The sequence below is a fragment of the Aphis gossypii genome, unplaced genomic scaffold, assembly GCF_020184175.1.
Source record: "Aphis gossypii isolate Hap1 unplaced genomic scaffold, ASM2018417v2 Contig00639, whole genome shotgun sequence".
Lineage (NCBI taxonomy): Eukaryota > Metazoa > Arthropoda > Insecta > Hemiptera > Aphididae > Aphis > Aphis gossypii.
Window position 1 is genome coordinate 41,106 of NW_026083206.1, and position 13,205 is coordinate 54,310.

The following is a 13,205-nucleotide window of genomic DNA, read 5'->3' on the forward strand; positions in this document are numbered from 1 at the left end:
AAATCTGATGGTGTTATTAAATTAGGTCATGAAGAAGTAAAATTTAAAAACAATGAAATAATTATCAATGATTCATCTTATCAGCTAACACCGGGCTTGTTGAGTTATTGTTTTCTAGATATCCAATGCAATATACTGATAGTGATTTAAATACATATAAATCAATACTTATTCAAACATCGGCACATTTAACGCTGGACGGTACAAAAATTAAGCAAGGTGGTGCAAAGTATAAACAAATTATTTGTAAGCTATTTTCCTCGGGGACCGGTGTGCAATTACAAACGCATAATTTAGTATATTGGAATGATCCGAATGAGTTGGTTGATAGATTAAGACTTCTTTTAGCCTCTCAATCTGCGGGAAACACCGGAGTTTCAAACGAAATATTATCTATTTTTGAAGAACTCTATGAATCCGGTATAACAAAGAAAATACCTAATGTCTAAACGTGATATAGCAATCGAACTTCACAGACCGGCTAGGAAAAATTATACTAGACGAACAGTAAATGTGTACGGAAAAAACGATTTATGGCAGGCAGACTTGGTCGAGATGATACCACTTTCAAAGAAAAACAATGGATACAAGTATATTCTCTGTGTGATTGACTGCTTCACGAAATTCGCCTGGGCTATTCCATTAAAAACAAAAACGGCTTGCGAAGTGACCGGTGCCATGTCAAAAATACTTATAAGTAGATCGCCTAAACTGCTGCAGGTAGATAATGGAAAAGAATTTTACAATTTGAAATTTGACATGTTAATGACAAAGCATAATATAAAAAAGTATAGCACATATTCAACGACGAAAGCTTGTTTTGTAGAAAGGTTTAACCGAACTTTAAAAACAAACATGTATAGAGAGTTTACTGCTCAGGGTTCACATAAATGGTTATCTATTTTACCCATCCTGATAGATAATTACAACAATTCAAAACATAGAACGATCGGGATGACACCAGTCCAGGCGGAGAAAATCCTGCACTAGTGACTTTGAAACAACGCACAATCGTTAATAGGAAAGTAAAATTTCATGTTGGAGATAAAGTTCGAATAAGCACTCAGAAAGGAGTTTTTACAAAAGGATTTTTACCTAATTGGTCAACAGAAATATTCACAATAGTAAAAATAAACAAAACAGAACCACCCACTTATCAGTTACACGATTATCATGATGAACCAATAGCCGGTTGTTTTTACACCGAAGAAATATCTAAAACAAATTTTCCTAATGATTATTTAATCGAAAAAATTATACGAAAGAAGGGGAATCAGATATATGTTAAATGGATAGGGTTTAACAATTCTCATAATTCATGGATAAATAAGAATGAAATTAAAAATAATTTCAGTCGGTGTTCAGAAGTGAATGTGCTTGGTACCACGAAATTATTTTTCAATATTCCACACGGTGAGTCAGCTTAACAATATGTCTTCGGCTATTTTGGACATTCATTGCATTCTCGGAGTCAACAACAAGTATTTTATTAAAGAAATGTCTATAGCAGACACTGAAACATGGACCCATCAACACTTTATATTTAAACATACATCTTTAAAACAAGACGCAAAAAGTCGAAGCGTAAACAGTTGGCTTGAACGGTTGCAACACGGTTTATCATTGGAATACGGTGATATCGAGTATGGAGAAATACAGAAAATATTTCAATCATTAACATTTGATAGAATTTACGTCAAAGGTTTGCAGAAACAAAAAATTATCGAAGAGTTCATGCCGCACGCTACCGTCTTCAACATTGAAAACTTAGAATGTCCACGGCTTAGTCAATTGAACGGAGAAACACTACCATGTTGTATTTTTCATATGGATTTTAATCCTCAACAATGTACATTGTATAAAGTATTTGCTATAAAAAAATGGTATGTTTATAATGTTTAAGATTGTATTCTATTATTTGAATAAACAATAATAATTTTTAACATTGTTGGATTTTTTTTTATTTACTATATAACACGGTATAATGTTAATAAAAACAAAATCAAACAGATATTTACATGACCTTAACAATAAATTATAGAATAATATATATAATATTATGTACACTGTATAACATTTTTTAACATTTAGTTGTTCAAGTTGTACATTGTATAAAGTATTTAAAAAATGGTATGTTTATAATGTTTAAGATTGTATTCTATTAATTAAATAAACAATAATAATAATAATAATATTTTAGCATTGTTGAATTATTTTTTACTATATAACATGGTATAATATTATTAAAAATAAAATCACACAGATATTTACATGACAATAACAATAAATTATAGAATATATATATATTATGTACACAGTATAATAATTTTTAACATTTAGTTGTTCAAGTATCCCCATGGTAACGTTTTTATTATGTCACCTTCCGAATACATAGCCATCCGTTTGTCGTACTCCATTTTGAAAGTTTTTGATGTAAATGTTGTTGCTAATTGCTTAGTTTTAGAATTTCGGGTTATTTGTTGAAATTGTAGTTGTACCTCCTTTATTTCGTCGTTTATTATTTTCTTCATACTGTCCATATTTAATTTTTGAATATTTTCATAACTAAGAGTAAATCCTTTTATTTTTGTTGTTGTCCGGTTTTCGTTATCGTGTGTGCTAAACTTTTAGGACCAGTCGACACCCAGTCTGTTATATGTACACCTGGACCTAATTCATCAGTCCATTCACCTAGCATGCACCCTGTCTTTACTTCGACATCATCGAAAATATAAAATACGCTATCTGTGTCGTAATACACTACTTTCTCACCGAGATTGTCCAACATGTTATACAATCTTAATCTGGCATTTGATGTTGTGAACGCTGCTATGTAAATGTTGGTATTATGCTCGTTTCCGACGTATTCGTTAATTTGTTTATAAGAAACTTCGACTAAATCATCCGTCAAAAACACTATGTTTTCAATTTCTAGTTTACTGTCCAACAATACTTGATACCATCTGTCCGGTTTTGATATGATCTCGGTTTTTGTTTGATTAGGTCTTTGTCCAAACTTACCCCAAAACGAATTTAGGCATATTTTAGCAAGTGCTCTTAATCCAGGATTTTCTTTTATATTTTCTACATCCAAATCGATTCCCACTGCATTTTTTACTGCTAAAATATAATCATTAACTGTTCGATAGTCATTTTTCCAAGAGCTAGTTTCTAGCTTAATTTTTAAAAATCGTTTTATATATTCCTTAAACAATGTATTAGATTTTTTTTCAAAATGTTGCACTTCATAAATTTTTAGTATTTTATAGCCTTTCTCTATAGCTTTTTGCACTTCGTCTGTGGTCCAAGTTCCTGTAAGTGACTTCTGATCAGTGTTGTGTGTACACTGTCTAATTTTATCAAGATGACATTGATTACAAAGTGTAAATACTAATTTTTTAGATTTTATCGGAAGTACGGGATGATATAAATTTGTCGGTGGTAATAATTTGCATTTGATAAAACCATACCAATTTGATTCCGAATATTTTTTAATTGATGGATTAAAAATCTTTTTAGGATGGCCTACGGGGTAATTATCATAATACATTACTGTCGGGTATAAACTGCATACATCGATGTATTTAATTTTTTATTTTTTTAACCATTAATTTTGTAGCGTTAGTTCTTCCTCCGAAAAATGCATCTCGTGGGTTTAGTGGCTCAATCACATCATCTGGATATTGCATCATTTGTTTATAATCGGCGTGCTTTCTCCATTTACAACTCCATATTTCTTCAACTTGGTACCCATTTTCTTTCAATTGAGTTGTCCGTCTAATTGTGTTGTTGTATAAATCGGTCATGGAGTGTTTATTAACGGGGTTTGTATCATTAGGGTTGAAGCAATCCGGACAGCCATGCCAGAAACATCCATGATACTGATATACTTTTTTTTCCGACACATCATAACCGTCGACTTTAGCACCGCATATGACAGCTTCTCCGCCGTTTAATGCATGCTTTATATTTTTATTTCCATTTAATATTTTGCTTTTCAACCACTTGATTGATTCGTCTGAAAATTTCTCTTTTTTCACATTTTGAACGACTGCTATAGTGGAATTTGACAAGTCTGCTCTCTGCCGATAAATTGCCATACATACACTCGCAATGGTTATATTTAAAGGGGTCAATGTTGCACACGTCTAAAAATTGTTTTCTGAGTTCTAAACATCCTCTTCGTAGAATGTCAACGTCCGAATTACAATATTCTTCCAACTCTTTTTTGAAATTAAATGTATAATTGTTATTTGTCATTTCATCATGCCAATTTATAAAAGCTGTTCTTTGTTTCGTTGTCATAGTATTATAGCCGTAATAAGATTTGTTCGGTAAAGGTCCTATATAACATTGATTTTCTGGAGTATTAAAAAAATGTGGAAAGTATCCTTTTTTCGCTTCTGTAAGTCCAAACGTTTTTGGGAAGTCAGATAGTTTAGACTGTATAAAATTAAGGCTATCGATGAATTTTATGTTCAAGCCCCCTTCTTTTATTTCGAGCATCATAACTTTTGTCCCGTTACGAATTATTTCGTATTTGACTGTTGGCATGTATTTTAAAATGTATTGTATTATAAAATATGTATCGTATGATTTTGAATTGTGTGCTATGTATGTTGTTCCTTTCATATCTTTACTTAGTGCCCATTTGCAAAATTTATCATTAGCCGTGGCCACGTCATCTGTCGAAAACACATATTTTGTACCTTCAAAATTGTGCGCAATTACCATATTTGGTATGTGTGTTCCTGTGTTTTGTTGGGCTTCGTAATCGAAAAATATAATTCGTTGTGAACGTACAGTCTTTCCGTTTTTCTGATGATTTGTTGTTACAAACGCAGGCTTCAACACAATATCCTCCTTTTCCTATTTTTCGTTGCATAAAACATTCATGTAGACACAATTTGATGTTTTCTTGTTTGCAATTATGGCATTTTCCATATCCGCAAACGCTATTGTGTGTGTGGTCATTTCTTTGTACGATTAAATTACATCCACTGCATTTATACTCCTTATCGCAAACATTTCTATGTTTTCTTAAACATTCGACATCGACACAGTAACGGTTGCACTCTTGACAAAAATTTTTTTCTTTTCTGAAGTCATGGATATGATATTTTTCGTTACACAGCTTACACTTTAGCCCGGGTCCTTTTTTACACACGTGTTTATTTTTATTATTATTATACCCCGTATCACATAATTCGCAGTAGTATACACGTTCCTTAAACGAAGGCATGGAATAAATAGTATGAAAATGATCATTTTTTTTCAATAGATAAATCTTAATTCTATTTTCATTTCCCGAGTAGTCGATTTCACAAAAGTTATCCACATTCACGACTTTCACTTGAATGTTCAACAATTTTTCGACATTTTCTATATCGCGGTAGGTAAACGGTCGGTTATCAAATATTTTTAATTTTTGACATAATTGCTTTGTCAAACGTGTTTGTATATTATTTCTGCCATTCCGTAGGTCTTTTATTTGGCTATCGGTTAATTTATGTCCCAATATATCAGCAGTCTTGTACGATAATCCAACTAAAATAGCACGGGGGCAACATAATTCATCTTGATTATTAATTTTTGTTACACATCTTTTGTTTTTGGTAAAAAGATTCAAGTATTCCCAAAACGGTTTAGGTTTACCACCTTTAGGCATTATAATAACTTGAAAACTGAATACCGTTTCGTTAATATTCACAGACTGATCCGATGTTAATATACTACAAATTTTATTTAAAATTTTCTGCCCTGAGATATTGGATGTCATGTTACCTGTGGATATTGGCGAAAAAAAACTTCGGATTGTCTGCGTGCATATTAACAATGTCCTCATCAGTAAAATTTGTAATTGTTTTAATATTTGTTATCATATTTTCTAAACCATCCTCTAATAGTGCGTTTAAACTAACTATATCTAAATTTCCCGGCACAGGTTTTAATGTTATACTATAGTCAATCATATAAGCATTATACTTTTTTATAAATCTATTTTTCTTATTATAAATGCTGAACAAATTTGATTCTAAAAGTGAAGTTTCAGTTGCTGGTTCTATTAGTTTCGCTTTTTTTCTTTTTTCTTTTGTTCCGACCGTGGTGCCAACGTGTACACGCTTACCTAAAAAATGTACACATAATATATAATATAAGCGTTTCATAAAAATGTTAATTAAATACTTTTGTTAGACGTTTCAGCTGGATTATTTTCCACGAAAATGTGGGGGCTATTTCAAGCATGTTCTGTTGTTTGGCATTAGCTAAAAACATTTAATAGTGTTATATTATGTAGGTATGTATAGTTTATAAAAGTGTATCATACTTTTACATAATTCACATTTTCGACCTCTTCCAAAATTGAACACACAATTCATCGTCACTGTCCTCGAACATTATATTATTGTCATCTAATTAAAAAGCAAAAATATTTTTTATTTTTGACACCGAATAAACAAAGTACATCTTACTTTTACATAATTCATTTTTCAACCTCATTCAACAATTGAACACACAATTCATCGTCACTGTCTTCAAACATATTACCATCTGAAAAAACATTAAATATTATAATACTCAATTATAAACATATATATATATATTATATATATATATATATAAGTTCTTACTTATTGCTTCAGGTATTGTTGGTACTAAAGGTGCTGCTGGTGCTGCTGTTGGTACTGCAGGCTGTTTATTAATACCTAAAATGGATCAATACTATAATATTTTAAACTTGAACACCGAAATCGCTATAACAATTTATTGTCTATCTGTGATGTACCATCTGAGATCGAGTGTCCTATTACGTTGACCTAATAACCATGAACATGTGGTTGCATATACTAAACTCCTTAAATACGGTCAGAATGTCTTAACACGACGTATACCGGTGTCCATGTTATCTAATGATAACAATAAAAGTAGATATAAAACGCGGGAAACAGAAACCGATTCGTTAAGTTGCATGCCTGAGTCTGTGCTGTCTATGAATTATATGACGATAAAAGTAAACGATAAAAACGCGGGAAACTGAATGCAAAAATGTTCAAAATAGTAGTATATTCTACAACCAAATAATTTATAATCGTATTTTCAATAATGTAGTATTGTTAATGGTGCATGTATTAGTATTATATAATGATAAATAAATAAATACATTTTTTTCTCATACAAACCTAATATTGTACGACTGTGAGAAATTACACGCATGTAAATCGTGATTATTACGTATGGATATTTACCATTATACATTATACGTTAAATTTTATTTACTCACCGTGAATACTTTTGATGTGTCGTTTGAGAGCATCGTTTCTAGTAAATAAATTTCCACAAATAGTACACTTAAATGGTTCATTACTATTATGGCGCTTTAAATGCCTAGCTAAAATGTCTTTTCGCGAGAAAAAACATTGACACTGATCGCACTTAAACATTTTGTATAATTATAATTATTATTTTAATAAACACATCAGAACGATATCACTGCGAAAACCACACTAAATCAGTGATACTGTGCCATAACCTAATGCAATGAGGAGAACAAAATATGTCAGCAGAATCGTGTTACAAGAGAAAAAAAAAATGCTTGTTGGTGTTTTTTAATTTTTACTGGAATATAATCGGTACTAATGATAAATCTTAGTGCATTATGTTAGTGTAGTTTGTTGAGTTGTGTTAAAAATTATTTAAAAATTATTTTGTTTTTTTTTTTTTAAAATGTCATACTCCAGCCAAGTATCTACTATAAACACACCTGACGTTTCAGCAGGCTTCATCGACTTTTTAGCGAATGGCGAGTTTGATGAAATGGTATGTTTAATTACTTATACATAATATATTAAAAAACACATTTTATTATATTTGTAGCTATCAAATACACCAAGACGTATGTTTATAATAATCTATTAAGCCAAGGTGAAAATATTTCTGTTAAAAAAGTTAGTATGACAAAATATATTATTATAGCACTTACCTTACCATAGTCATGTATACCTATATATTTGTTGTTGTTGTTGTTATAGACTAGAAACGATGTAAAACATATATCGGATGATTGTGTTAATCAACAACAGACCAATGGTATGTTCATTTAATGTTGTTTTTTCCGTGCATTATGCATAACATATATTTACTATTATAGATAAACCAAATGATATCGATCCATGGGGTGGCGAAGATTCAGATAATATATGTCTTGAAGCCCTTGATAAATATATTTGGGGTGAAGAATACACAGATGATGAGAAAATGTTGTTAAGAGCTTGTATTGAATCTAATACCTAACACGTATTACATATATATATATATATGAAAAATATAACTCTTGATTATTCTATAAATTTATTTTATTTTTATTTTTTTAATCACAAATCTTCGTTGTCGTCTGTTGAAATAACGGGCGAAAACGTTTCAGACATTTCGTCGTCACTCAAATCTTCGTCAGTTGGCGTTTCTTCATCATCACTACTATAAAGATTTTTTTTTTTATAATGTTGGAAAAAATAATAATAATAATAATAATAATAATAATAAACTTACATTATTAATTGGTTTAGGTCGAAAGGTCGTGGCAACCAACCTTCAGCCAACATTATTGCTACCTCGTCCTCGTTTATTGTAACGGGTGTCGTAGGTAGTTCATCAACACTAAACACCGAATAATATGATAAATAAACTAATAATAAAATAAAATAACATTAAACTTACATTGGAGGTAAATCCTGATTTGGAATATCAAATGCATTATTGTTGTTGTTGTTGTTTTTTTTATGTCTTGAAAATTCTCTATTATTAATAAAGAAATAACAAAAAAAGACTGCTAAATTAAACATTATGAAATGACACTAAACCTTCTCATGACAAATTTGTTTCATACTGATTCAATAATCTATGATTATTTTAAATCACATTATTTTAAGTGTATGGAAATGCATCTTACAATGTTTGGATTTCACATTACATGCATATAAAGACATTACATTGACATGTAAAGATTTGTGATGTGCTTGCAGATTCTTTGGTGATGCTGATGCAGGGATATGCACATGTATACATAGGTTCATGCATACGGCTGAGCAGTGTCCGGTTGCGGCATCTATGGTGGGGCGGGAGGTGGTGTGACGGCGGCGCTAACCATGGCTGGGCAGCGAGTGGTGGTACGGGTGGCGGTGCCTTGGGTGAGTGGTAGGTCGCGGGGGTGGCGGTGGCGGTGGCGGCATCTATGGTGGGGCGGGAGGTGGTGTGACGGCGGCGCTAACCATGGCTGGGCAGCGAGTGGTGGTACGGGTGGCGGTACCTTGGGTGAGTGGTAGGTCGCGGGGGTGGCGGTGGCGGTGGTGGTAGCGGTGGCGGTGGCGGTGGCTATGTGGCGGTGTGGCGGTGGCGGTGGTGGTGGTGGCCCCCCAGGGACCCAGTTACTACTTAAATTCTTTGTAGAATTTAAAGAGAAAACAACATAAAAAATTAACAAAATTATAAAATAAGTGATTATGCTCTATTGTATAGTAGGTCATTATAATTTTTTATATATTAAATTTGAATCCAATGACAGGTATCATTGTATACAAAAAACAATTCTGAACGGAGATGATTTGTCAGCCTAGGATATAGTATTTTCTAGTAGGTGATGAAAAAAATGATTTAAGTTTTAAATCGTTATCGTTACGTGATTTCGTAAAAATTTAAAGTACAAATGCACATAACATTTTTCCTTTCATGAGGCTTCAAGTTTTCTCTATAGCTATTTGAAGGAAAACTTATAGATAAGTCAGTGTTGAATTTTTTAACCTTAGATATAAATATAAAAAATTGTATGAATTTCTAACTACAAAATTACTTGTAAATTTTCGCAATTTTGACATACATTACCTAACGCTTATAAAAAAATAATTGTGATAAACGATTATGGATTTTTTTTTACTACAATAAGAACAACTTATAAGAAACCTTGCAATAAATTTTCAAGTTTTTTTAGTAACCCAAAATTTTTTTATCGATACTTCAAAATTTATTTCGAAAAATCAAAAATTTATCTATAAATAACTTAAAAAAAGCCAAAATATTTCGAAAATTTAACTGATTATAGATAACACTAAAATAAACATTTGATGAAAATTTCAAGTATTTACGGTGATTAGTTTTTGAGTTACATCCATATAAAAAATAGATTTTGTCGATTTAACTGATTTTGCGTAAAAATTCCCGTTTTCCGCCACTTTTTTTTTGTTTTTCTCGATTTTTTTGAAAATAACTGGAAATTTTTTACTTTTGACCTCTATAATTACACAAGGATGCACAAGGACACTTTGCAGTCGGAAATCAACCCCAAAGTTTGAAATTGAAGTATTATTTTAATAAGTTATGCTGTACACACACACACACACACACACATACACAAAATAAAAACACTACTAGCATTGATATTACATAGATAATTAAAATTCCGGTTAAAGTGTTAACTAAGTACCAGTTACCATCATATTAAATCTAATATAAATCTTTAATCTTAAACCTTGGTCAATACTGATGCACAATAATTTGATAAATATTTTATGTTGTGATACTTACAGTATTTTTTACCATTGTCTAATAGTCGGATTTTAAATGAAGACCAATCTTGAGCTTGAATAGTTGCATTTTTTATAGTTTCACTAGTGACATTTTCATCTAACCCTGGTGGCCATTTAGAAAATATTGAAATTTTACCAGAATCATCACTTAATTGAAAAAGCCAAGTTGTTGGAATAACGCTGTATGTTTGGGATTCGACAAACAATGCAATAACCCATGCTGTTCGTTTCTAAAAATATAGGAAAATTACTTAAAATTATTTGATTTTAATAATACTAAGCACTACATGTATAGGTATAGTATAACATTATAAATAAATAAATAAATATCTATTATAGAGCCCACAATTTCATAAGTTAAGAGGATACATGCATCATACATGTTGTGTTGTGTCTTACAAACACCATACGACGTAGCAAATTTATGTCATCAAAATCGAATGTATGTTGTTACTTTTAATATTGGAGTGAATTGAAATGTTATTAATAAAGGTAAGAATATAACCGTGAGTACGCTTTTATTTGATAGTTTATTTTTTAAGAAAGATAAAGAGTACCTAAGTGATAGAAATAGCAATAGGTAATTAAAAATGTTCATAACTCGCCTAAAAATTAATACATCGAAAACAGACGATAAAGCAAAGATAATGTTCTAACTTAAAATGTTAATAAATGAAGTCACACCATATAAACCAACAACACATAAACAATTCTAAATAACGCACATTTTCTTCTTTTGCCCGTTTGTAAGACGAAGAAAATACATGTATAGCGTCCTCTATAAACGTTAATAAAAATTAAAATATTTACCTGTTTCATTAATGCCATTGTTTTTGAAACTTGTAACTTGTATGACGTCAAACGTAACACTTAAGTGTTAAAAAACAAAATAATAATAATGGTCACAACTCACAAGGAATAAGTACAATCAGAGTAAAAATGTAAAATGCAGATGACTAAAAAACGAGACATAGAGTAGTCGATCGTCGGTGGTCGCCGGTCGGTGGATCGGTCGTCGGCAATCTTTATCTCCAGTCGCCGATTTACATATACGTTGATGGTGATATTTATAAATTTACTTCTATAAGCATACTATATACAATAATATAATGGTCAACGACAATGGCGTGAAAACCCAAACAAAATAATACATCGCAAGAATAACATCGCATTAGTATTTTTTTATGATATGACGGGGGAAATTATTTTATAAACATATATGCAATATTATTTGTTGACGTATAAAATAATTGTGAGATATCGCATATATTATATTAATTGGTAATATTTTTTTACAAAACATAAATTCAACATAGGGGTAACGTTATGTAACTTTCATTGCACACTGGGTATGAACTTGAATCTTTTTTAAAGAAGTCCAGAATTGTTTTTTTATTCATTTTGTTTTCACAAATACCTACTCATTAGTCATTACACAAAATAAAATAAACATGAATCGTCCGTTGTAGTACCGACCATGTTTCATTATTAATTATTAAATTATAAAAATGTTATCACATATTCACATTGTTATCATAATTCTATCATAAATGGTGGAGAATCATAGATAATAAAGAATGGATAGGCCATTTGTGCTTATCATACGGGCATGAATTAGAAATAATTTTGAGGTTATAGAGGTCTTAACAGAATTAGGATTAATTATTTAAAAATTATTTATATTATTATACAATAAACATATTACATTTTATAATAATAATATTTTAATAATTTATAAATTCCAATATCTATTAATTATCTATACATCCATCAATGATAATAATCACAAAATATAATTTATGATAAGACCTCTGCTAGAGTGAGAGGCATTAATAAAATCTGTCTTTCTCTCTTCCCCATTCCGGCACACTTCCCTCTATACGATTAATATAGCGATGGCCTATCCATTCTTTAATATCTATGTGGAGAATATGACGTAATTTGTCACTGTATCGTGAAGATAATAATGTATAAAACTACATTAACAATTAGTACCACGCATCGATAATATTATCATTAGGGCTGGGATTTTGATGCAAAGGCATCTTTTTTTCTGATGTTTTGAAACGTTGATCCGTAAGTATAAAATGTGTTTTGGGTGATACTGATTAATTTAAAGTATATTTTATTTTGCATTTTTTTGCATTGTTTGACAAAATTAAACATAAATGCATTTTTAGGACATTTTTTGACGTTTTTAGTGCATTTTCTTAGTTTTTAGAGCAATTTCTTCATAAAATGAACTAAAATTGTTGCGATGCACAAGAAATTTTCGGCAAACTGCTGACGGTACGAATAATAAATTATATATAGTATCATATATTCATATATTTCATCATAGCTTGGCTTTTCCCCGAAAATTATCACCGTTATATTATACCTATTATGAATTATTATTTTTATTACACCATACATACATACATAGGTACAAGTTATCGTCGATAACAATTTTATCATAGCTAGGCTTAGATAACTATTACTGAATTAGTAACCAATTAGTACGTCCGTCGTCGTAGTCTCGATAGCATTCGTTGTGTTTCGTCGTGTCGTGTTTTTTCGTGTGATTCATAAGTTCAATATGCCGAAAGTAAAAACGTCGAAATCAAATCGATTAACAAAATATGTAAA

At 30.7% G+C, this 13,205-nt stretch overlaps 1 protein-coding gene across 1 annotated transcript; it reads left to right on the top strand.

Moving 5' to 3' along the window:
- The first annotated feature begins 7,725 nt into the window (after nt 1-7,725).
- LOC126554905 (uncharacterized) lies at nt 7,726-8,292 on the top strand. Its single transcript, XM_050209904.1, has 4 exons — nt 7,726-7,801; nt 7,876-7,946; nt 8,031-8,088; nt 8,150-8,292. The coding sequence occupies exons 1-4, from the start codon at nt 7,726-7,728 to the stop codon at nt 8,290-8,292; spliced, it is 348 nt and encodes a 115-aa protein (XP_050065861.1).
- Nucleotides 8,293-13,205: the final 4,913 nt, after the last annotated feature.